The following is a 27,447-nucleotide window of genomic DNA, read 5'->3' as shown; positions in this document are numbered from 1 at the left end:
CTCTGTCCTATCGCAGACACACACTAGTGACATTTTGACAGCAATGTGAGTGAAAGCAAAAGGATGCTGAGCTGCTACAAAGAAGATGACAAACCACAATCCTGGGATCTCCAAGCAAGCGTCACTGAATGGGGTTTTAGAAGAATGAATAACTACAACTACTTAAAAATAATTTCCACTTGAAACAGTAAACACTTCAGGAATCAAGGAGTGCTGACATGTCAAGTATATTTGGAAGCAAAAATGTTACTTCTAGTTAAATACAACAAAGTTTGTCACATATTTTCATCACTTTTTAATAATTTTATTTGTGATTTTATAACAAGGCAATAAAAGAAATACCTACAGTTCTGACTACACTGTAATGAGCAATTTTAAGTGGATAATATTAACTCAGAAAATCAGCTTCTAATTTCTTACAAAACACTTACCCGAAGGAAGCAAAATTTAATCCAAAAAGTCTATCATGAATGCTGGCATGCAAATTATAATAGTATTATCAGATTAAAATGGCATGCACTGAAAATCTTCAATAATTAATTATCAAAATTGTCAGAAAGTTAGCATGCAAGTTACAATCTCATAGTATGTTGAAGAGAAAGCATTTTTTTAAATATACAAAAATGAAAAGAGTGAATAATTGTCATGCAAGTGAGTGATGAATAACACACACAATACATAACACCATATTGTAAAGTTGTTTTCAAAGATATGTATGTTACAGTTACAAATGTGGCATTATATCTTCCCATAAAACTTTTTAATGCATGTTACATTAGACTACCAAGTCACAGTTGATCTCTTTTTGTCATCCACCACACTCCTCTTTTCTGAGCTTATGTTCAAACTAGAATGATTTTGATTTTATTTTTAATTGTAATTTTACTTCCAAAATAAAAAGTTCATCTCAACATCATGTCTCCCCACAAAACAATCAATATGACTCTGGAAAGAATTTATTGCAAAAAGAATTCAGACCATCATTATTCAGACTGTGGAAAAAAAAATCATCTTCCATTAGTTTCAGCTTTACAGTCATAGGAGATAGAAGTAATCCACTAAACTGTAGACCCATATCACTGACACCAATTTGTAGCAGAAATTTGGAACATGTACTATCAAAAATTATCTGTCCACATAACCACCACAGAATCAGAAAACACAGTTCTGGTCAAACAACTTGCTCTTTCCAGAATGACATTTTCACTCTGCAGTGGAGTGTGCGTTGATATGAAACTTCCTGTTAAACTGTGTGCCGGACCTAAGACTCGAACTCGGGCCTTTGCCTTTCACAGGCAAGTGCTCTAACTGAGCTACCCAAGCATGACTCACGACCTGTCCTCACAGCTTTAATTCTGCCAGTACCTCATCTCCTAACTTCACAGAAGCTTTCCTACATATCTTGCAGAACTAGCACTCCTGGAAGAAACGATACTGCGAAGACATGGGTTAGCCACAGCCTGCGGGATGTTTCCAGAATGACATTTTCACTCTGTAGCGGAGTGTGCACCGATATGAAACTTCCTGGCACATTAAAACTGTGTGCTGGACTGAGACTCAAATTCAGTAGAGCACTTGCCCGTGAAAGGCAAAGGTCCGAAATTCGAGTCTCGGTCTGGCAAACAGTTTCAATCTGTCAGGAAGTTTCAACTTGCTCTAAATTTACACGAGGCAATGATGCTATCAATGGGCAGTCTCAAGTTTGGAATAAACTTCTATAGTTCCAGAAATCTTTTGGCACTATTCCTAATAAGCAGCTTCTAATCAAATTGTCTAGCAACAGAGTACCAAATCAGTTATTTGACAATTTGTAATTTCCTGTCAGCAGTTCTGGTATTCCACGAGGAATTTTCACAAGTCCTCTGCTGTTCTTAATCTACAAGAACAATTTAGGAGACAATCTGAGCAGCTCTCTGAGACTGATTGCAGATGATGCTCTTATTTACCATATAGTAAGTCATCAGAAGATCAAAATGAATTGCACAATAATTTGGGCAAGTTACTTGCATACTGCAAAAAGTGGCAATTGACCATAACCAATAACAAGTATTAACCCCTCAAAAAGAAGTTAAATTTTAGTTACATGGCAAATCACAAAAATTTAAAGGCTGTTGATTCAACTGAATGCCTAGGGCTTACAATCATGACACACTTAATTGGAACCATCACACAGAAAATGTTGGGGGAAGGCAAACTAATGATTCCATTTTATTTGCAAATTACTTAGGTGATGCAGCAACACATCTAGCAAAGAGACTGTCCATACTACACTTGTCTGTCTTCTGGAGTACTGCTGCATGGTATGGGATCTTTATCAGACAGGACTGACAGAAGACCTTGAAAATATTCAAAGAAAGGCAGCTCGTGGGGATAATATGTCATAGGCATGATAAGCATGTTGTGGTTGTAAACATTACAACGGAAGACATATTTTGTTGCAGTGAGGTATTTTCACTTAAGCATGCAGTAGTTGTGTGCGGACCGACAGTCTGTACAGATGGTTTTTTTTTCTTTCCTTTTAATCCGATTGGACGTACAAATCACATGACTCATGTATCTTCCTACAATCAGCAGTCCTACATTACTCTGTTTTATTTGGACTGGAACAGTGGTGGTGGAATGGTCAACAACTGTGAACTCACAGTCCCATTTGAGCAATGGTGTTCTGTGTGATTTGTGGTGGTGGTTTCAGGAGTAACAGTAAAAGGTAACCCATTACTTCCATATTATCATTAATTCTCAGGAGTTCCTTATTATTGCAGTGTTATCTTCTATTAGTTATGCTGTTTGGTTAGGTTCAGGTTAATTAGTTATTTTATTTATATTTTTTCTTTGCGGAATGGATGCATATGAAAGGGAGTCTGAAAGAATCAGAAAGTTACTTGCTGAGGCTTTGGCAGGGAGTGATCATAAAGGTGAATTGATGAATGTGAAGAAAGTGTAGATGAGGTAGAAGAGTGACCTGAAAATTCTGATACAGAACAAGAGGTGTCTGATTGTGAAGATGCTGTAGACAATATCATAAACGGTCCAGCCTATGTTGGGAAACATCAGGTTATGAAATGTAATAAACAGGTATCTCCGAAAAATGTCAGAACCAGGTCTGAAAATATAATAACCCATCTTCATGGCATAAAGCCCACTCTACAACTTCTGAAAAGGCCAAATGAAATTTGGAAGCACTTTTTTACTGATGGTATTGTCAGCACAATAGCAGAAAACATGAACCTGTTTATTGAGTCCCAGAGAGGTAAATTTTCCACAGACATGGAGTGCAATGCTATGAGTGCAAGTGAAATTCAAGTTCTAATACTTTTACTGAATTTGGCTAGAATGATAAAGGCTAACCATCTAAGAGCAGATGATCTGTGGAAGACTGATGGCACAGGGGTAGAAATTTTCAGGCTCACCATGTCACTGCCTAGATTTTGCATCCTCCTCAGATATCTGCGGATTTGACAAAAATTTGACAAGAGAAGAAAGACTGAAATATGGTAAGCAAGCTCAAATAAGAAACATTTTTGTCCAGAAATGCAAACCAGTGTACACTCCCTTCGAATACCTCACAATCACCAAAAAATTATATGTATTTTGAGGCATACACAGAAAGCTGAACAAATACAAAATAAAATTATTTGCTCTTTGCGACGCCATGATGTATTCAGGGGTATACTAGGACAAGGAAAAAAAATCCTGGACTTTTCCAGGATTTCCCAGTCAAAAATACACTTTTCCCCAATAAAAACACACTTTTTCCATGTTAAGTGACAGTATATTTTCCCTCAAGACTGCAAAATTTATTAATCATATGAATGGTTAAGGTTTTATACACTGTAACTTCCTGGCACTTTAAGGGAGGGGGGACACTGCAAAGTATAAATTAAAATACCACCAAACACAGCACATTAGTTTCTGAAGCATAGAAATCGAGATTGCGATGTGCCATTGTAGGCCAATCACAGCTCATGTTACGTGAGCTGATGACAGCAGTTATTCAGAGCTTAGGCCATGTGATGTAGTCAGTCAATAGCAACATCACTGTCAAGTAGTGGGAACACAAATAGGAAAAGTCATCATCATCATCATCATCATTTAAGACTGATTATGCCTTTCAGCGTTCAGTCTGGAGCATAGCCCCCCTTATACAGTTCCTCCATGATCCCCTATTCAGTGCTAACATTGGTGCCTCTTCTGATGTTAAACCTATTACTTCAAAATCATTCGTAACCGAATCCAGGTACCTTCTCCTCGGTCTGCCCCGACTCCTCCTACCCTCTACTGCTGAATCCATGAGTCTCTTGGGTAACCTTGCTTCTCCCATGCGTGTATCATGACCCCACCATCTAAGCCTGTTCGCCCTGACTGCTACGTCTATAGAATTCATTCCCAGTTTTTCTTTGATTTCCTCATTGTGGACACCCTCCTGCCATTGTTCCCATCTACTAGTACGTGCAATCATCCGAGCTACTTTCATATCCGTAACCTCAACCTTGTTGATAAGGTAACCTGAATCCACCCAGCTTTCGCTCCCATACAACAAAGTTGGTCGAAAGATTGAACGGTGCACAGATAACTTAGTCTTGATACTGACTTCCTTCTTGCAGAAGAGAGTAGATCGTAGCTGAGCGCTCACTGCATTAGCTTTGCTACACCTCGCTTCCAGTTCTTTCACTATGTTGCCATCCTGTGAGAATATGCATCCTAAGTACTTGAAACCGTCCACCTGTTCTAACTTTGTTCCTCCTATTTGGCACTCAATCCGTTTATATCGCTTTCCCACTGACATTACTTTCGTTTTGGAGATGCTAATCTTCATACTATAGTCCTTACATTTCTGATCTAGCTCTGAAATATTACTTTGCAAACTTTCAATCGAATCTGCCATCACAACTAAGTCATCTGCATATGCAAGACTGCTTATTTTGTGTTCACATATCTTAATTTCACCCAGCCAGTCTATTGTTTTCAACATATGATCCATAAATAATATGAACAACAGTGGAGACAGGTTGCAGCCTTGTCTTACCCCTGAAACTACTCAGAACCATGAACTCAATTTACCGTCAACTCTAACTGCTGCCTGACTATCCATGTAAAGACCTTTAATTGCTTGCAAAAGTTTGCCTGCTATTCCATAATCTTGTAGAACAGACAATAACTTCCTCCTAGGAACCCGGTCAAATGCCTTTTCTAGATCTATAAAGCATAGATACAATTCCCTGTTCCACTCATAACACTTCTCCATTATTTGCCGTAAGCTAAAGATCTGGTCCTGACAACCTCTAAGAGGCCTAAACCCACACTGATTTTCATCCAATTGGTCCTCAACTAATACTCGCACTTTCCTTTCAACAATACCTGAGAAGATTTTACCCACAACGCTGATTAAAGAGATACCTCTGTAGTTGTTACAATCTTTTCTGTTTCCATGTTTAAAGATTGGTGTGATTACTGCTTTTGTCCAGTCTGATGGAACCTGTCCCGACTCCCAGGCCATTTCAATTATCCTGTGTAGCCATTTAAGACCTGACATTCCACTGTATTTGATGAGTTCCGGCTTAATTTCATCCACCCCAGCCGCTTTATTGCACTGCAATCTATTGACCATTTTTTCCACTTCCTCAAATGTGATCCTCTTTCCATCATCATTCCTATCCCATTCTACCTCGAAATCTGAAACATTACTGATCGCATTTTCCCCTACATTGAGCAACTCTTCAAAATACTCCCTCCATCTGCCCAAGGCATCCACAGGATTCACCAGCAGTTTTCCTGACCTGTCCAAAATACTTGTCATTTCCTTCTTACCTCCCTTTCAAAGACTGCTAATTACACTCCAGAATGGTTTTCCAGCAGCTTGACCCATAGTCTCCAACCTGTTTCCAAAGTCTTCCCACGATTTCTTCTTGGATGCTGCAATTATTTGTTTGGCTTTGTTTCTTTCTTCAACATAACTTTCTCTGTCTATCTGGGTTCTGGTATGTAGCCATTTTTGATACGCCTTATTTTTCCTTTTACAGGCTGCCTTGACTGTATCATTCCACCAAGCTGTTTGCTTCATCCTACTTTTACACACTACTGTTCCAAGACATTCTTTAGCCACTTCTAGTACTGTGTCCCTGTACCTTGTCCATTCCTTTTCCAATGACTGTAATTGACTACATTCAACTAACTGGTACCTTTCTGAGATCGCTGTTATGTACTTGTGCCTGATTTCCTTATCCTGAAGTTTCTCCACTCTTATCCTCCTACATATGGACCTGACCTCCTGCACTTTCGGCCTCACAATCCCAATTTCACTGCAGATTAAATAATGATCAGTGTCATCAAAGAATCCCCTGAATACACGTGTGTCCCTCACAGCCTTCCTGAATTCCTGATCTGTTATTATATAGTCAATGACAGATCTGGTTCCCCTGCCTTCCCAAGTATACCGGTGAATGTTCTTATGTTTAAAAAAGGAGTCTGTGATTACTAAGCCCATAGTGGCACAGAAATCCAAGAGTTGTTTCCCGTTCCTGTTGGCCTCCATATCCTCTCCAAATTTACCCATAACTTTTTCATACCCTTCTGTTCAATTTCCAATCCTGGTGTTAAAATCACCCATGAGCAGAACACTGTCCTTGTCCTTTACTCTAACAACTACATCACCGAGTGCCTCATAAAAATTATCCATCTTATCTTGATCTGTCCCTTCACAATGCGAATATACTGACACAATCCTAATTTTCTTGCTAGACACTGTCAAATCTATCCACATCAGTCGTTCGTTTACATACCTTATTGCAACTACGCTGGGTTCCATTTCTTTCCTGATGTAAAGCCCTACACCCCATTGTGCTATTCCTGCTTTGACTCCTGACAGGTAGACCTTGTATTCTCCCACTTCCTCTTCTTTCTCGCCCCTTACCCGAATGTCACTAACAGCATCGGAATTTGGTAAAACATACTACAATACATAATTCAGCTTAAGGTGCACATTCGTATGTCCAGATTCACAACGAAGTAGGCCCCAACCTGATATTAAGCTTCTCAGTGTGGTTTTCAGGATGTAAATTTTCTTGGAGTAGTATTGTATTATCTCATGTTATGTTCTTTATTACAAAATAATGCCACATGTGCCAGAAGATGAAAACGTGGATGTGAAATTAAGCGAACAGTTGAAACTAGTTAACATTAGACTGAAACACTTCATTTCAAATAAACTGACTGCCTCTGCAGAAAAGATTAATAAAAGCCAAATGATTTTAGCAAACCAACACAAATGACTTCATTGTTCTGCAAGGCACTTAATGCTTCACAGCCAAAAACATGGAAATAAAATAAAATCAGATAACAAACTAATAACAGTTTTACCTTCTGTAATTATGTCAATGTATTTTAATTTACTTGATAGCTCCCAGCCACAGAAATCCATTTTGTTTTCATTTGACGTGAGAGCTTGAAACGATGAGGAAATAGCAAAATCACTAACAGCCATACTTCACGTAGCCAGAAGCAGGAGAATGTACTGCTCATACATGACTCGACTATGCATGCACATGAGCCCACTGGAAAATGTTCAAACGAACCTAATGCAAACAATTGTGACATCACACTCTTCGTAAGCAGTCTGTTGTTACGAAGTATTGCACAGTCTTCATCCTAAAGCCTTTGACACATTTTGCTGTTGACAGACGTTAGAGTATCAGTTCTTACCAGCCAAAATTACAAAAAGTTAACTGAAAACTAGAATACTGAAAAATTCCCGGAATTCTAAAAAATTCCAGGCTTTTTCCCAGTCCTTTAGTGATTCATGCTGCTAACAACCCAGCCAGCTGGACTCCACGAAGGAATTTTCTGCACCATTTCTCTCATGAGCTTGTTACAGAACACATGCGAGTCCTGGCTGACTTGAGTAACATATTGTCTAATATTCCTATATGGATTTGTGAAATTTTCCAAATTGAAGTGAAAGCAAGGCCTGTCAACACCATCCTAACAAACAGTGAGGGCATTGTGCATACTGTGACAGCAGAAAGAACGATCCTACCGGGTGGAGCTGCTGCAAATGTAGTAAATATCTGTGTTTGGAACATGCAAGTGTTATTTGTTCAGAATGTTTAAAAACCGAAAACTGTGACTGAAATGTGTAAACTGAAAAACTTTTGTAACCAATGTGTGCCTTCATCCTGTTTACAATATTATTATACATCTTTTTCATATGCACAAATAAATAATGTAAAATATTTGGAAACAGAATTTCAGTGGAACAGGGAAACTTATCATTTCAGTGGAACTGGACAGAATTTATAGCATTATAAAAAGTATGTACTTAGCACATTAAAATCAAATGCAGGAAACTGCATATTCTCACTTACTTTGTTGATTTTTACTTATATACCTGTATTTATCGCCATGCAGACTGACATTCCGCAGCAACTATTAACGGTACTAAACATGGCGCAACTACTGCAGGGTTAATATCAATCATCAAATTCCTCCTCCGAATGCCAAAATATCATGACTACTCCCACATACACAAGGACAAATGAGCATTGAAACAGAATAAGAGAAATCTGAGCTTGCATGGAAAGACTTAAGTGTTCATTTTTCCCATGTGCTATTTGAGAGTGGAATAGTGATAGCACTGGCAGAAATTACTTAACAGTCACAGTTCCAGCTCCATAGTCTAAAATATTCATTAGAAAATATCTGGTGTTAACAAGTTTGTTTGCATGGCCATCATGTGCTGCAAGCACAGAAATATTTGTTTTGTAATTAAAAACTGCCCTTTCTTGCTGCAATGTATTTTGTTTCTCCCAGACAATTTTGCCTTCCACTTTAAGATACCTTCAGTGGGATAGTTACTCACATTTTAGGTTGGCATCTGCATTTTCTCTCATCTGTTCACTTGGAAGTCACACTATAACTTCACTAACAAAACATAAGCACGTTTTTCAAGTTTTCAACTTTTTCTTCAAAATTTTCATATTGTTTGCCTAAATGTCTCATCTCGTTTGGTTTGTTTGTGTCCATGAACTCACAGTAGTTACATCTTTAAATCACAGTTTTCAACCAAATACATACAACTAGTGACAAAAGACTAATGTTGTTGTTGTGGTCTTCAGTCCTGAAACTGGTTTGATGCAGCTCTCCATGCTACTCTATCCTGTGCAAGCTTCTTCATCTCCCAGTACCTACTGCAACCTACATCCTTCAGAATCTGCTTAGTGTATTCATCTCTTGGTCTCCCCCTACGATTTTTACCCTCCACGCTGCCCTCCAGTACTAAATTGGTGATCCCTTGATGCCTCATAACATGTCCTACCAACCGATCCCTTCTTCTAGTCAAGTTGTGCCACAAACTTCTCTTCTCCCCAATCCTATTCAATACTTCCTCATTAGTTATGTGATCTACCCATCTAATCTTCAGCATTCTTCTGTAGCACCACATTTCGAAAGCTTCTATTCTCTTCTTGTCCAAACTATTTACCGTCCATGTTTCACTTCCATACATGGCTACACTCCATACAAATACTTTCAGAAATGACTTCCTGATACTTAAATCTATACTCGATGTTAACAAATTTTTCTTCTTCAGAAACGCTTTCCTTGCCATTGCCAGTCTACATTTTATATCCTCTCTACTTCGACCATCATCAGTTATTTTGCTCCCCAGATAGCAAAACTCCTTTACTACTTTAAGTGTCTCATTTCCTAATCTAATTCCCTCAGCATCACCCGACTTAATTAGACTACATTCCATTATCCTCGTTTTGCTTTTGTTGATGTTCATCTTATATCCTCCCTTCAAGATACCATCTATTCCGTTCAACTGCTCTTCTAAGTCCTTTGCCGTCTCTGACAGAATTACAATGTCATCGACGAACCTCAAAGTTTTTATTTCTTCTCCATGGATTTTAATACCTACTCCGAATTTTTCTTTTGTTTCCTTTACTGCTTGCTCAATATACAGATTGAATAACATCGGGGAGAGGCTACAACCCTGTCTCACTCCCTTCCCCACCGCTGCTTCCCTTTCATGTCCCTCGACTCTTATAACTGCCATCTGGTTTCTGTACAAATTGTAAATAGCCTTTCGCTCCCTGTATTTTACCCCTGCCACCTTTAGAATTTGAAAGAGAGTATTCCAGTCAACATTGTCAAAAGCTTTCTCTAAGTCTACAAATGCTAGAAACGTAGGTTTGCCTTTCCTTAATCATTCTTCTAAGATAAGTCGTAGAGTCAGTATTGCCTCACGTGTTCCAGTATTTCTATGGAATCCAAACTGATCTTCCCCGAGGTCAGCTTCTACTAGTTTTTCCATTCGTCTGTAAAGAATTCGTGTTAGTATTTTGCAGCTGTGGCTTATTAAACTGATTGTTCGGTAATTTTCACATCTGTCAACACCTGCTTTCTTTGGGATTGGAATTATTATATTCTTCTTGAAGCCTGAGGGTATTTCACCTGTCTCATACATCTTGCTCACCAGATGGTAGAGTTTTGTCAGGACTGGCTCTCCCAAGGCCGTCAGAAGTTCCAATGGAATGTTGTCTACTCCGGGGGCCTTGTTTCGACTCAGGTCTTTCAGTGCTCTGTCAAACTCTTCATGCAGTATCGTATCTCCCATTTCATCTTCATCTACATCCTCATCCATTTCCATAATATTGTCCTGAAGTACATCGCCCTTGTATAAACCCTCTATATACTCCTTCCACCTTTCTGCTTTCCCTTCTTTGCTTAGAACTGGGTTTCCATCTGAGCTCTTGATGTTCATACAAGTGGTTCTCTTATCTCCAAAGGTGTCTTTAATTTTCCTGTAAGCAGTATCTATCTTACCCCTAGTGAGATAAGCCTCTACATCCTTGCATTTGTCCTCTAGCCATGCCTGCTTAGCCATTTTGCACTTCCTGTCGATATCATTTTTGAGACGTTTGTATTCCTTTTTGCCTGCTTCATTTACTGCATTTTTATATTTTCTCCTTTCATCAATTAAATTCAATATTTCTTCTGTTACCCAAGGATTTCTACTAGCCCTCGTCTTTTTACCTACTTGATCCTCTGCTGCCTTCACTACTTCATCCCTCAAAGCTACCCATTCCTCTTCTACTGTATTTTTTTCCCCCATTCCTGTCAATTGTTCCCTTATGCTCTCCCTGAAACTCTGTACAACCTCTGATTCTTTCAGTTTATCCAGGTCCCATCTCCTTAAATTCCCACCTTTTTGAAGTTTCTTCAGTTTTAATCTACAGGTCATAACCAATAGATTGTGGTCAGAGTCCACATCTGCCCCTGGAAATGTCTTACAATTTAAAACCTGGTTCCTAAATCTCTGTCTTACCATTATATAATCTATCTGATACCTTTTAGTATCTCCAGGGTTCTTCCATGTATACAACCTTCTATCATGATTCTTAAACCAAGTGTTAGCTATGATTAAGTTGTGTTCTTTGCAAAATTCTACCAGGCGGCTTCCTCTTTCATTTCGTAGCCCCAATCCATATTCACCTACTACATTTCTAATAGTGCTCCAAAACAATATGAAAATTTTGAAGAAAAAGTTGAAAACATGAAAAACATTCTTATGTTTCATGAGTGAAGTTACTGTGTGACTTCCATGTGACCAGATGAGAGGAAAAACAGATGCCAACCAAACACATCAAATACCACCCCACTGAAGATGCCTTAAAGTAAAAGGCAAAATGCATCTGGTAGAAATAAAATACACTGCAGCAAGAAAAGGTGGTTTTTGTTTACAAAATTAACATATCTGGTATTATTGACACAGCACTTATTTCTTGCACCATTCCTATATACAAAGGAATCACACAATTCTGACCACCTTACTAACTCGTACATTCCTCTAATAACCATAATACATACACAATAAATGGTTTTGCAACTCAGTAGAAAAATATTTTGTCCATGCTGAATGTTTGAGAATGAAGGAACTATGAAATAACTTAAACAATTTGTTGGCATTTGATAAATGGCAAATCAGCTACAAGGTGAGGATTCAGAGGTCTGGAGCCTCCAGCTGGAAAATGGAGATACTTGTATGATTTTCTGAGAGTTGGCTGGTTAAGGTGTATCACGACTGGTGTCACTGTAGAGAAAAAATGAGCCATCAGCACAGTGTGGTAGATGCAGACAAGAGACAAATACAGTAATCATACTGGTGTGTGTCAATGGAAGCAACACATTTACATGAATGTTTCACATGCATATTCATAGAGGAACAAACATTGAGCTGAGTACGTACATATAATTTCCTCCCAAGCCCCATCACAATCTTTCACGACAACTGAGCAAAACACCATACACATTGTAAGGTAGGAATAATCAATACAAGACAGTGTAGTACTTCACTGTCTTTGCTGGTTCCCAGACTAATAAGACCTCATCTCTGTTCATGGAATCACAGTTTCATCCCTCCACACTGACATAGACAATGAAATTGCACACAGTATGGTTGGTCACACCAGATCTTAATACACTGCCATGTCATATCGAAGCACCACACTACACAATTTAGTTATTTCACAGAGTATATTCCGTCATACATTTTTTTTCATACCCATTTCTGAATATCCACAGTATGTGTAAAATCTTACATAACCCCCCCCCCTTCCCCCCTTCCTCCTGCGATGCTGAACAATGAAGCTTCTCAGGAAAAATAATTAAATTCAAAATATATGTAGTAAAACCCCAATAACCTTCAGCCAAACAACCCACTAATGGTAACAGTTAACAGTTAGTCAATATGATACACAGTTCACCTAAAACTGAATAAAAGTAATAAAGTTCAACTTTAACAAAAGTGGATTTTTGGCGAAGTATACGACACAAAATGAATAAGATGAAGTGCTGAGCATTCTGAGGAATTATATATATACTGTGAACCAAAAACATGCAAAAGTTAGTATGGCTGAACTATGTAAGGTATGTTACATTTTGGGTGAAAAGAAAACTTTCTCCTTTCAGTTACAAAAAGGATAGAATAAAATATACTACCACTGTCACTGTTTTATACTTTGTACACTACTATAAAAAAAGCCTTTTCTTGGAGAAACAACTGTCATTGGGCAGTAAATTGTAAGACAATGAAGTATATTTTTTGACATCAAGAGTACAATAAAAATGAGATACTTGGCTGGAATAAGGTGAGAGATATGTTGGTCTAAAATATAGGATATAGACAGTGATTCATAGAATGTCAAGTGGTACAACAGGAAGAACATTACTACTGTATCTCAGGTAATTGCTGGTGTCGTGAGACATGAATATCAAATGCTGATTGGAAAGGAATAAATTATTGTGGCAGTAATACTGAAACTGATCACAACACTTAGTTTACCATTCCTATGTAACTAGTGGCTAGTAATACTCCAGCAGCTGTAGTTAAAAGACTGTGTACCTCCATCAGAGGAATTGGCAGGAATATCACAGTGAATAACTGGTTTACCTGTCGTCAGTTGGCTGAAACACTGAAAAACTATTTTTGGCTAACTTTATCACGAACCATACAAAAAAAAAAAAAAAAAAAAAGAGGAATTGCCACTGAAAGTCATGAAGCCCAGTAAGCATGTAGTGGGTTCAAATACATTTTCCTTCAGAAAAATGTTGCACTCTTGTATCACATATTCCTAAGAAAGGCAAAAACGTTGTATAGAAGATAATGCAGAACATGAAGTTATCACAGTGCTTACAGAGAGAAATACTGTTCCCAGAAGATTTTTGTATGTGTGCTCAATTATTGTTAAATACCTATTATCACAACACCTTTTATTTGTAGGGGCATAAATGGCAGAAACTTTGAGTAATGCAGTAGCTACATTTCATCACTGTTGTCATCATGTTTGACATTGTCAATGTCAAGCTACTTTGCCTCATTCAATCTATTACCTATTGACGTAATGGTTAAAAGATCTGAAGTTGGGGTTCACTTTTTAATTTGTACATACAAGCTGCATTTTGCAAAATATGTTTACATTTTATTTGAAAACTCGAGGAAATATTAAGCTTTCAGAGAAAGAAATTTATGGTAACATAAAATGAGCAATTTATTTCAGAACTCTTACATCAATATTGCAAAAATTACAAAAGACTTTCTTGCTTAATCAGTTTGAGTGAAAAATTAAAAAGTCCTGAGTTAAAAGAGGTGATACTTTGAAGAACCACAAAACTTTCTAATATCCCTTTTGAATCTCTTTATCAGTCCATTCCACTACTGGTACATTGTTGCCCATAAATTGATAAGGATCATCTGTGTAAAATGTATTAATGAATCATGGATAGAAACTTTGAATGTCTTATCTATGAGTATCATCTAAGATTCACTTATCATTGCTGTGATATCACCTGCAAGTATGTGCAGAGGATGCACTGAGATTATGGCTGTAATTTAACTGAACATGAAAATGTAAATACCAAATTTTGGATTGAGACTTAATTCAAAAGTTTGTAATCAGGGTTTCCATTCACTATGATCTATGTTATCTTCATTATTTTTTCAGAAGATAACATACATCACAATTTGTTTACTTACTGTGGCCTAGTCCTGCTAATGTGATTAAAACAAACATGAAAAGTTAGTAATTGGCATAATTAAAAGTAAATTACTATGGAAAATCCAAGAAGTTATTTAATCAGAATAATAAGCATTATTTACGTCGTCCACATCAACATAACATATCCAGCAACAACAAATATACTTGCTGTTTTTATATTACATATAGTTAGCCAAACTGTGCGGTTCAAAAATAAATAAACAGCTTATCAGAAAGAAAATAAAAGAAACAGATGGGTGGCCCATGGATTCCAGCAATGTTAATATTTCTAAGAAGTATTGTTTATGGCAGGCTATTAATTTTCCCATATAATTCATAATAGTCTATTTTTTATCCTTATTCAGAATGATGAAAAACCTTTACTAAGATATGTCTATTTCAATGATATTATCTGCTTAATGACATCATATGCATATATCGCAATCATCAGTGTATTTACAGACAATGGGAGATCATTTTCATTCTGTAATAGTTACACTTCAATTGATTTAAAAATATAAATACATGCATTGGTTACATATCAATTAAAAAATTAAGTAATTTGCATATTTTTATTAAAAGTAAATAAATAACAATAATATTGGCAGCTCCAGGCCGGCACACACACCTAATTACTGCCAAAAGACAAGATAATGTGCCCTACTGTCAGTAATGGGTCTGGTTCTCAGAAAACAAGACATTTTACACAAGCTGGCAAGCACAACATACATAATTTACATACCCACTTCAGGATCATTGTTTGAATGCCATACTAATACTGATAATACATTAATAAATCTGAAGATATACAACATGATGGCTGTAATATTTATTTCCAGCATAAACAGTGTGGTCCTTACTGGCTTGAATGATTTTTTAGTTTAGATTCTATTAATTCCTCAGAAATGTAACTGGGATCAAAACTATTTCTTCCCCATATCAAATTTCACTACCATTGCCATCGAAAAAGGTGTAAAATAGTTTGCAATTACTCTCTATGTGGACCACTTGAATGCCACACATTTTTTGAACTTCATACCAGCCTAAAAGAAGTACAGAAGCTGATTTATACTCACAACATATCGTCATTGGCAAATATTATATACATATCACAGCTGCAAAGTGTTATCCTACAGATTCCTTGTCTACCTTCTTCATTAACTTATCAACAACAACTGTAGTTTACACACAGTCAAGATCAGCTTCAATTCGTCCATATTATTAGACAATAACTTTCATTAAAAAAGATTTTACAATGATCTCTTCTCAGCATACTTAAACACAATGATCCTGAAGCAACAATGAGCTTATTAAAAACAACTATACACTTAAAATTTTATTTGTCTCAGCAAGAATAAGACCATCCACTATTGACTCCACACAGTAATTCTTTGCAGATGAACTGTGAAATAACTACAAGTCTCAACAAAATTTTCAACATTTACACATAAATAACACCAGTAACTAGAAAGCTACAAGAAAAGCTACAAAAAGCTTATACAAAGCAGCATATTTGATACACAAATTCCAACATTAGTGGAGTACTATAATTAAAGAAGCTGCCCAACACACATACTTTTTCCAAATTTGGAAATATATTTATCTTGTACTGCACCAAATAGTACTTCTATGAGGAGCATAAATTATGTATACACATTTCTGAGCCTACTTACACATTCAGAAATGTTGGAATTTAATGAGCAAAAAAATCAGTGGCATACTCAATAACACAAAACAAGAAAGAAGCCATCACCACCACCAGCAGCAAAACAACAACTTGCAGCCTGCTCTTCCATCAACTAAGAACGTACACACATAAATATCTGGGCCCCCTTATCATGTTCCATTAAGTTGGGTGGCACATACTGTACCTAAGATAATTAACATTCCCCCCTGGTGACGAAAGACTCATATTATATTTCTCTTCTGGGCTCGTCTTTTTCTGCTTACTAATGATGTCATCTGAATGGGAACGAGGTACTCTTCCACCTGCTAGCTCTTCATTAAGCATTTCTTCACTAGGCCCTCTCCAACTGGGTGACTCATCATCATCACGCGAGCCCCCAGTTCCGTATGAACGTTCGAACTTTCCATCATCTTCCCGAGATCCATCACTGTTGATTGTAAATATAGGAAGGGGACTACATCAAGAAAAACAAGAAAGCAGAGAAGAGAAGGGCAAAGTGCATCTCAATAGTAAGTCTTAAAGTTATCTACAAAGTGCTGTTCTATTTCTGTAGAACTTTTATTGTAACTATAATATAGGTTGGTGCAATATTTTCTTTACTATCTTATATTGTGATATATTGTGAATAACAGAGAGTACTACTGTTTCATTGAAAGAGAATAGTGAAAGAATTTGTCAGTATAGAGTTGTGTCAAAATACATACTGGACAGAATCCAAATATTTGCCACACATTGGTAATATTCACCTAGAAATATTAAGCAAAACACTAGTAGTACTTGGAATTAAACCTTCACTTACAAAATTTGGAAAGCAAATTCATTTGTCGCATAAGTTCCTGCTCAAGTATAATGTGGTAAATGTTTGGATTTCTTGTTAAATTTATTTTAATGTAAACTAGTTCAGGTCTGAAATGAGTTTAAATTAAAGATTTATTAGTTTCAAAATCTACAGAGTGAGTAAGACATAAGAATTCATATTGGCTTTCATGACTAGACAGAACAGATTTGCAAGCATCTACTAGTGAAAGTATTCAAGTAAGAGTATAGTAGTATATTTTAATCTGTATTGGTTACCAAAGTAGAAGTAAAATTTAAGTAATGTGATTTCTACTTCATCATTTTATTTCTAAACAATCTCTCTAAAATGATGCAACTTGCAAATATTAAGAACAGTGCATTTCCTCCTTTTAATCTGCTAGCCCAAAGATATATACTTACCTCAACTCTGGTGTGGTTTCTCCTCCTGCCCCTTCTATTCTAAGGACATTGTTTGCTATTGGTTTGTGTTCATTTGCATTGGGTGAAGATAATACTGTTTCATCTTCTGGAGTTGGAGGCACTGTTGCAGTTTCAGTATCAAGAACATAAAGATTTTCTGTTGCTATGTCAACAACATAATGGAGATGTTCCTGTGCCCGGTCCACACGGAAAAACCTCTCTGCAGTGCAGGCTGGAACAGTCAACATCAGAAGTTTAAGATGCTGAACAGTCTAATAAAAAGGAAAATCAATGACTCAATATGAATCCTACAAGATCACTAAGACTTGTTTGCTGCAGCTAAGAAATATCTTTTTACAAAATTGGATCTAACTATTGTAGAACCAACTTTTAAAAAAGGACATATTGCAATGTTTATTTTCAAATGTGAACATTTTATGCTAGGCCCTACCATGAATGTTATTGACATTGAATGAAACAACAAATTTCCTGTTACCAGTCATTGTTTATTTATATCTACAATGCTTTTTGAAGGTTTAAACCTCCATCATCAGGTGGATTTACATGTGGTAGCATGATGTGAGTGTTATGACTCTGGGGTAACCTGTGACACTGTCTAGTGGAGAAACAAACACACTACAGTACTTCAGAATGTGTTTTTGGGGAGGTTTTTGACTAAAAACTACACATATATCCAAATGTGAAAATAAAACAAATAAAATAGAATATCTCCAGTGGTCACAAGCTCCTTTCTCTGCCGTAATACATCACATGTAAACTGTCATGCTTTGTAAACGACGACGGTGTCCGGAGACTACTAGGTGCAAAGAACAGGTAGCAAACAGAAGCATTATCTCAAAGTAAAAAGAATATATAGAAAAATAACACTACAATTTCAGAATAAGTTTTAAAGGATTGTGGAGATCTTTGTTTGAGTGGATGAATACATGTGTTGAAATAAATACTTCAAGTGGTATATAAATACTTTTTTGTCAAGTTTATGTGGCTTAAATTACATGCTCATTTACACAATAAGGTGATATGTTGGAACCCTTCAGTAGAATAATTATGTTGCCAACAGTGGTAAAATTACACATAAATAACAATTCTGGCTGGAACTCAGGGGTAGAAGATGAAAGGACTGTGAGAAAGAGCTTAGTAATACAAACGAATACTTATGATACCAGGTTGACATGGGAAACAAATTGTTGGTTTTGTTTCGGTGGATCTACTGAGTTTTGTGAATTAGATAATTTATTGTTCAGTTGGAAAATATCAAAGGAAAGATGAAAATAACTAAATTAATTCACAACAAATAGGAATTGAGGATGGAGGCAGAGAGTAAATAACTAAATTAATTCATGGAAAATATGAGGATGAGGATGGAGCAGACACAGAGGGGGGGGAGGAGGAGGCAGAGGGGAGGGGAGGGGGCAGGAAACAGAGAGAGAGAGAGAGAGAGAGAGAGAGAGAGAGAGAGAGAGAGAGAGAGAGAGAGACCTAGAAATAGTGGGTGAGTTGAGTAATTGGTAACTGGAGGAGAGGAAATTTTTTAGAGCAGACAATATTTGTGACATGTTATAACTAAGTAAAGGTTGAAGTAATACACTGGTTATGCTTTAAAAATATCCAAATAGATATTCAATTTACACGGTTATGTGATACACAAAGAGTCAAAAGCTATTTTTGTCATTTAATGCAGATACAGGTTGTTTTCTTTGGTGTTTGTACATCTGGAGTGTTTCAAGGATATCTAGTTTTTTACCTTTATGTGGGATATGAAGGATACTTGTGTTGTTGACATGGTGTTTTGTTTCATGCAGATGGGTGACTTTTTGACGTATGGTATTTTTTATTTTTTATTGGTGCCTTGTGTTCTTTGAACCAAATCTCAAATGATCTGCCTGTCTTGCCTATCTAGAAAGTCACAGCCCAAACATTCAATTTTGTACACACCTGCATGGACTTGTGGGTTGCTGTTGTGAGATAACTTCTTCCCCAACTATGATGTGGGTGGTAAAGGATATGTTTATGCCTTTTCATTTGAAGACATGGGCAATTTGATATGAAATATTACCCAGAAATGGGACTGTATGGAAGATGCTATCTTCTTTTTGTTTTTTGTGATGTGACTGCTTTGCCACTATTGGGTGTTTTCAGTTGTCTACACTGGAGCTGTTATAGGCATTTGTAATAGTTGTTTGTTTTATTATTTCAATTTCTTGTTTACATTTAACTTCAGAGGGTGGTAGCTGGATTGCTCCATTGATCATATACCATAATGCTCCCATCTTGTGGGCTTTGGAGCTGTGCATGGTAATGTGTGTTGTGGTAGGCTTCAGATAAATTTCATGTTGGTGTCTATTATTCCTTGTTCTAATCATAAGATCTAAAAAAATTTATATTGTCACCTGCTTGGTGTTTGGCTGTGAGCATTCTCTTTTCATGAGAGTTGTTGAATAGCTTGTTCATTATGCCATTTATCAAAATGGCAGTATCATCTACCTATCTGTAGCAGTGAATGATATTTTTGAGAGTGTGGTGATTGGCATTCAAAACTTTTTCTTCTAAGTCATTTACAAGCATTCCAGCTAACATTCTGGAAAGGTCTGAGCCCACTGCAAGGCCATCTGTTTGTTCTCTATTCTATTTTCTTCCTTCCTTCTTTCTAAATATTTAATTTCATTTTGTTTATTAATATCTCACTTGATTTTGTATTAGTTATAAGTTTTTCTAATGCTGCACAAAAAAAAGATATCAAATGGATGTAAACAAATAGAGCCCGCCTCCATGTGGTGGGACATGGGCAACGGTGTGAGTGGGGACGGGAGCCGGTGTGGTATTACTTTCAGTCACTCCGGACCCCGGACCCAGTCACAGCGGCTAAGTGGCAACATACGACCCACTAGAAGAAATTAGACGGTGGGTCATAAAATATAAGCAGCTAGTGGTGTGGAGACCATTGTTGAATTTGAAATAGTTGCACCACAGTATGAATTCCGAGAGGTCCATTATTTCAGTACCATTTGTGGACGGGATTTTTTGTGCTTTTGTAAGGTGACATTAATTATATATAGTGTGGGATCTATTGGTACAAAGGAATAAGGTTTCATATGTCACATGAACTAGTAGAAGCCGACCTCGGGGAAGATCAGTTTGGATTCCGTAGAAATACTGGAATACGTGAAGCAATACTGACCTTACGACTTATCTTAGAAGAAAGATTAAGGAAAGGCAAACCTACATTTCTAGCATTTGTAGACTTAGATAAAGCTTTTGACAATGTTGACTGGAATACTCTCTTTCAAATTCTAAAGGTGGCAGGGGTAAAATACAGGGAGCGAAAGGCTATTTATAATTTGTACAGAAACCAGATGGCAGTTGTAAGAGTCGAGGGACATGAAAGGGAAGCAGTTGTTGGGAAGGGAGTAAGACAGGGTTGTAGCCTCTCCCCGATGTTATTCAATCTGTATATTGAGCAAGCAGTAAAGGAAACAAAAGAAAAATTCGGAGTAGGTATTAAAATCCATGGAGAAGAAATAAAAACTTTGAGGTTTGCCGATGACATTGTAATTCTGTCAGAGATAGCAAAGGACTTGGAAGAGCAGTTGAATGGAATGGATAGCGTCTTGAAAGGAGGATATAAGATGAACATCAACAAAAGCAAAACGAGGATAATGGAATGTAGTCGAATTAAGTCGGGTGATGCTGAGGGAATTAGATTAGGAAATGAGACACTTAAAGTAGTAAAGGAGTTTTGCTACTTGGGGAGCAAGATAACTGATGATGGTCAAAGTAGAGAGGATGTAAAATGTAGACTGGCAACGGCAAGGAAAGCGTTTCTGAAGAAGAGAAATTTGTTAACATCGAGTATAGATTTAAGTGTCAGGAAGTCATTTCTGAAACTATTTGTATGGAGTGTAGCCATGTATGGAAGTGAAACATGGATGATAAATAGTTTTGACAAGAAGAGAATAGAAGCTTTCGAAATGTGGTGCTACAGAAGAATGCTGAAGATTAGATGGGTGGATCACATAACTAATGAGGAAGTATGGAATAGGATTGGGGAGAAGAGAAGTTTGTGGCACAACTTGACCAGAAGAAGGGATCGGTTGGTAGGACATGTTATGAGGCATCAAGGGATCACCAATTTAGTATTGGAGGGCAGCTTGGAGGGTAAAAATAGTAGAGGGAGACCAAGAGATGAATACACTAAGCATATTCAGAAGGATGTAGGTTGCAGTAGGTACTGGGAGATGAAGAAGCTTGCACAGGATAGAGTAGCATGGAGAGCTGCATCAAACCAGTTTCAGGACTGAAGACCATAACACAACACAACACAACACAACACAACACAACACAACACGTCACATGACGCAAGTATGACTCCTTCAGAAACTTTTATATTTTTGACGTTTTGCATAAATTCTGCTGTTTTTTGAAGTCTTCTAATACACTTGAATGTGTATGTTTCTTCGAGAATTTTGAGGAGCTTTTTGTCAAGTTTGAATGTTGGGCTAGTCCTACAATTTGCTATAGACCTGATAGCAGTCCCATTTAATGAATTCAGTAATGGAATCTTATTCTAGTCTACAAAGCATCTTTCTCAACTGTAATTCTGCAATATAAAGTTGTATATTGAACATCTGTTCTATACTATAAAGTTCTTTCCCATCATTTTTCAGCCACAGCTTTGGCATGCTTTCCAAGGTTTTCTTTGTGGTTCTTGCTTTTGCTTTGAGTTAATCTTGAAATAACTTGGAATGACGTTATGTTTTAGACAATTTCTATTGAAGTGAATGTGCTGTTTTTCTCATTGCAAGTTTTCTAAGAAGTTTTTGTACTTGAAAATAGCATTGATTGCCTGACTGGGCAGATTAACTTTCCATGCAAACATTTTAGGTTAGGTTTTTCTGTGACATGCTCAGCTAGAAACAGTACTTATAAAACTTTACAAGAGTAACAGTATGATGAGTGTAAATGGAGTTTTTAATATTGACTTTGTATCAAACAATAGCAATTGTAGACAAATAAAAGCATCAATATCTTGATTTAACTTACACTCCACTATCTTATTCCAAACAAAGGTAGATGGCTGCAGCAAAACTGCCATTGACAATGCTATTCTGTATCCCATATATTATAATGATGTAAAAATACAGGCTTTACCAGATCATAATTGCCAAACATCAATCATAAAACTCACCAACAGAAAAACACTTCATGATCACACTCAAGTTAGGCTTGCTGCAATAATAAACACTGAATCCACCAATATGTTTAAAAGTAGTACCAACAAGAACTATCAAAAGAAGGCTGCCATGAAGACAATGGATAAAAAATTTAATTACATATTACTCCACCCAGGAATTTTCATTATTGTTATACATTAATGATCTACCAGCATCAGTAAATAACATGGCAAATATAGTAATGCTTGCTGATAATACAAGTATCTTAATCAAGGGCCTGGAATCCTTAGTGCAGATTACAACTGAAACTGTAACACACCACTTACCTATAGAGGACTGACATGTGGCACACACAAACAGGCAACAGGAAACAGCTAACAAACCGTTAACAATAACTTTTCAGCTCTTGCTCTTTTGCTGGTAAGAGTACACAAATTCATACATGCAGACACCCAGACATACATGCTCATGGCAGTGTGTCTCGTAACTACCACAATCGTGTTTATGCGTACTCTTATCAGAAAAAGAGCAAGAGCTTGAAAGGTAGTGTTAACTGTTTTCCATTAAGTGTTTCTGTATGCCACACTCCAATTCCCTTACGTAAGTGGTTGCCTTTCCCTTATTTTACATGTGTTTCCATCCAGGTATTTCCCTTATTGTAATACAACAGCACACCAAGTATACAAATGGTTCACAGAAAATAGTCTACCACTAAACCTTTTACAACAAATATAATGCAATAAATAACAAGCTACAAGCTCTTGAAATAGATATCAATGTACAGAAAATTAATGACACTTCACATGTAAGATTTGTTGGTGTGTGAATGAAAAATAAATTAAGATGGAATGAACATACTGATCACCTGCTCAAGAAACTAAGTGCATCAAGCTTTGCACTATGAGCTATTTCAGCCTACCTTGACTGAGACACAATGTTGTTGTCATATTTCACATACTTCCATTCTCTGGCCTCTTATGGTACAATATTCTGGGGAAATACTGCAAATGTGGAAGAAATTTTAAAACTACAAAAACAAGAAGTGTGGTTGATCTGTGGAGTTACAAAGCTGGACATCCTGTACATTGTTGTCATATTTCACATACTTCCATTCTCTGGCCTCTTATGGTACAATATTCTGGGGAAATACTGCAAATGTGGAAGAAATTTTAAAACTACAAAAACAAGAAGTGTGGTTGATCTGTGGAGTTACAAAGCTGGACATCCTGTACAAACTTACCTTTGGGACATTGACACTCAAAAGTTTGTACATCCACCCACTGATTATATCTGTAATCACCAACAAAAACATTTCCTAACTCAGAAAGTCACAGTTGTGACACAAGACAGAAGCAAAGCCTTCACAAGGACCCTATAACTCACAATATAATGCAATTGGCCAGATATAAGTATGACTCATGCACTGAGAGTTCTATTCAAATGAATTATGGAAATCAAAGATAGCGACAATTTTTGCCTGTTATCAACATTGATGCTGGCAAGATATAGGTTCCACGGATTTCATGAATTTTGAGAATGTTTTAACTTTGAGTTGAGGTCAGATAACAAATTACAAAAGAAGTATTTTGTGTGTGATTTAATAAAAAATTAGCAATTTTGGATTTTTCCCCTTACTTTTACAATGAAACATTGCTTCCTGCCAAATTTCACGATTCTAGGTCAACGGGAAGTACCTTATACGTTTTGATGAGTGACTTTTCAACTATAAAAATGTGTGACCTAAATGGCTCTATCTTCTGCTTGCACTGTCTTAGAAGCTTAAATTTTTATACCGCCAAGAGACCATCGACCTTAGTATGTGACATAAATTTGAATTGATGTGCTAAAATGTTCTAGAGAAAAATGGTCTTAAAGATGGACAGACAGACAGATAAAACAAATTGGCCAAGTGTGAGTAGGACTTACACACAGAGGATTCCATACTAACTTAATTATGTATATATTGTTCATCCATCCTGGAAATTGGGAATCTCAATGATTTTTGGCTATTACCGATGTCGATACTAGCAAGATATTTGTCCCACTAATTCCAAGACTGTATCAAAATTTCTACAGCAGTTCCTCAGACTAGCTCAAACATACAAGAAGAAGCAAGCAAGGAACTTCAGATGATTTATGTTGAGGAAGAAGATTTTAAAAACCTTTTTTATTTACTTATTACAACATGAGTAAAACTTACATTTTATGTTTGCATTAAGTAATGTTCATCTATTACTCTTTGGTGAATGTTTAATGCAATGTATATGTTCTATTGGCAAAAGATAATTTTTATGTGATACTATCAGTGAAACTTAGCTTCTTGCCAAATTTCATGACTCTAGGCCTGCGGAAAGCACCCTAGAGGTTTTGATGGGAGAGGTTTTGAGTATCAAAATATGCAACATAAATGGCCTTATCTTTTGACTGAAGTGACTTAGAAGCTTAAAAATTTTAGACTGCCTAGGAACCATAGACCTTAATATGTGACATAAAATTCAATTTGATACACCTACCCAGTCCTGAGAAAAAAGGTTCATATCAGTCGAACACACAGACAGACAACAAAGCGATCCCATAAGGGTTCCGTTTTTACAGACTGAGGCATGAAACCCTAAAAAGGAGTTATCCAGTCACAAATAAGAGTTCGCAATAAGCTACCACTATACAAAAAATCAGACATTGAAAAACTCTCATACGCCATACTTTTTTATAATTTACATTAATTTTGAGAGCTATAAGTTATGCAAAATATATATCATATCATAAACTGAGGCTCTAACAGGACAAGGAATGCTACAGCTATATTAAAATCTTATACAACACGTACACAACCTCCACAGCATCTGTCAGTGCTGTTGAAGAAACCAATGAATTCCTACTGAAAAAGAAGTAAAACAAGGTGACCCTTATCTGCAAAGTTTTCAGCACTCCTAAAAAAGCAGTGTCTAATTGAACTGCAAAACAAAGGGAATCTATTTTTCTGGGAAACGGAATAAATAACTTGAGATTAGCTCATGATTTTGTTCTATTTGCAAATAGCATACAAGAGCTTCAAATATTAGTTAAAAACTGGTGTTAGTCTGCTCTGAAGTTGGACTAAAAATGATCTAGACAAAACCAAGACCATAATGCATGAATGACCACTGGAGGGAAATATACACTGATGGGAAAAAAACTGCAACACTGAGAATGAGTTGTGTGACATAAAAGTTGATAGTTGTGTTTCTACATTTGAAAGACGTGTCTATTCAACTTTCATGCCAGTCGCGTAAGAATTGCACAAGTAGCACCACTATGAGGATGCAAATCAAGTTTGCTTTAAACACACACAGTAACAGTCTACCTTTGAGACTGAACATGGTGGGTTGATGTTAGTCAAGAATACCTTTAAGGCAACAAAGACATCATTATCAATGTCTCACTGAGTTTCGAAAAAGTCACGTAATAGAGCTATGATAAGCTGGATGTTCCTGCTGCGGTACTGCAGAAAGACTTGGCAGGAATATAGCCACTGTACACGATTGCTGGCAACGGTGGTCACAAGAAGACCGATCCCCAGATGGCCATGTTGCACGACTACCTAGAGGGAATACCACTGTGTTAAGTGTGCGGGCCTGGCACTTCATACTGCATCTGCAGCAGCAATTTGAGCAGCAGTTGGCATCACAGTGAAACAAAGAACTCTCATAAATTGGTTACTTCAGACACACTGTAGCGTGCATTCCAACATTTGCTCACATACCACTGTTGTAACCCAACATGCTCTACAGAGTGTCGACAAGTTGCATTGGCCTGCATCATCATCAGATCTGTCTCCAGTCGAACACACATCACACATTGTCGGACAACTCTGGTGTCATCAACAACCATCATTAAACATTCCTGTACCAACTGACCAAGTGCAGCAGGCATGGAACTCCATCCCACAAACTGACATCGTGCACCTGCACAACACAATGTTTACATGCTTGCATTCAACATTCTGATGGTTACACCAGTTATTAATGTACCAGCATTTCATGCTTGCAACGGTTTATCTTGTGCTTACATTAATCTGTGATCTAGCAATGTTAATCACTTAATATATTTTACCTATACAAATTTATTCCCAAAATTTCATTACTCTACATTAATTATTTTACTGTGTTGCAGTATCTTTTCCCAGCAGTGTTTTATGTGTTGGAAGCACACACCTGCAAAGGGTCACAGAATATATCTGGATGAACTTGAAAATTTGAAAGGAGACTTAAAACCGAATTATTCAGCATTTCAAATTGGGATGGCAAGCATACCGAAGATATTCTTTAGATTTCAAGTTTAAGATGTTGGCCAGGTAGAAGAAAACATTTTTTTACCTATGTATATTACAAGTAATAACTTATTGCTGTGAGGCATGGACATTAAATGAGTCCATTGTTGGAAAACTCAGAGCAGCTCAAAGAGGAGTGGACAGATCATTGTTGGGCTACACAAAGGTGGAAAGAAGGCAGTCGATATCAGAAACAACTAAACTCAGTGACACAATGGAAATATTTTTAGATTCATCAGTATCATCATCACTGGTGCCAAAATCAATCCTCTCTCTTGATGTAAGAAGAACTGCACACCACGAAAGGAGATCTAAGGTGAATAAAAGCAGCATCATACAGCACATGCCAAGACACCAGTACTGTGAAAAAAAACTTTGCTTGTTAAACTTAAATGTTTCTGAATTGTGATAATTGTCTGATGATGTTTACACCTCAAAAAATGTTGGAACAATAAAACTGGAGCTAGATGTCAGATGTCAACAAATTTTGACTGGTAGTAGTTACTGTAA

At 36.9% G+C, this 27,447-nt stretch overlaps 1 protein-coding gene across 5 annotated transcripts in view; it reads right to left on the bottom strand.

Annotated features, from left to right (window-relative positions):
• LOC126095046 (eye-specific diacylglycerol kinase) overlaps window positions 1-27,447 on the bottom strand; it is a 1,048,134-nt gene that overhangs the window by 85,920 nt on the left and 934,767 nt on the right. For 2 of the 5 annotated variants that reach the window (XM_049909722.1, XM_049909724.1), the window contains exons 14-16: window positions 17,437-17,668; window positions 16,403-16,645; window positions 432-473 (exon numbers count right to left, since the gene is read on the bottom strand). In XM_049909722.1, the coding sequence (XP_049765679.1) occupies window positions 432-473; window positions 16,403-16,645; window positions 17,437-17,668 (517 nt within the window). Of the gene's footprint in view, window positions 1-431; window positions 474-14,098; window positions 16,646-17,436; window positions 17,669-27,447 lie in introns of those variants that run through there. The other 3 variants (XM_049909721.1, XM_049909725.1, XM_049909723.1) reach the window with 3 other exon arrangements.

This window comes from Schistocerca cancellata, chromosome 8 (assembly GCF_023864275.1).
Source record: "Schistocerca cancellata isolate TAMUIC-IGC-003103 chromosome 8, iqSchCanc2.1, whole genome shotgun sequence".
Lineage (NCBI taxonomy): Eukaryota > Metazoa > Arthropoda > Insecta > Orthoptera > Acrididae > Schistocerca > Schistocerca cancellata.
This window is presented reverse-complemented; position numbering and strand designations above follow the sequence as displayed.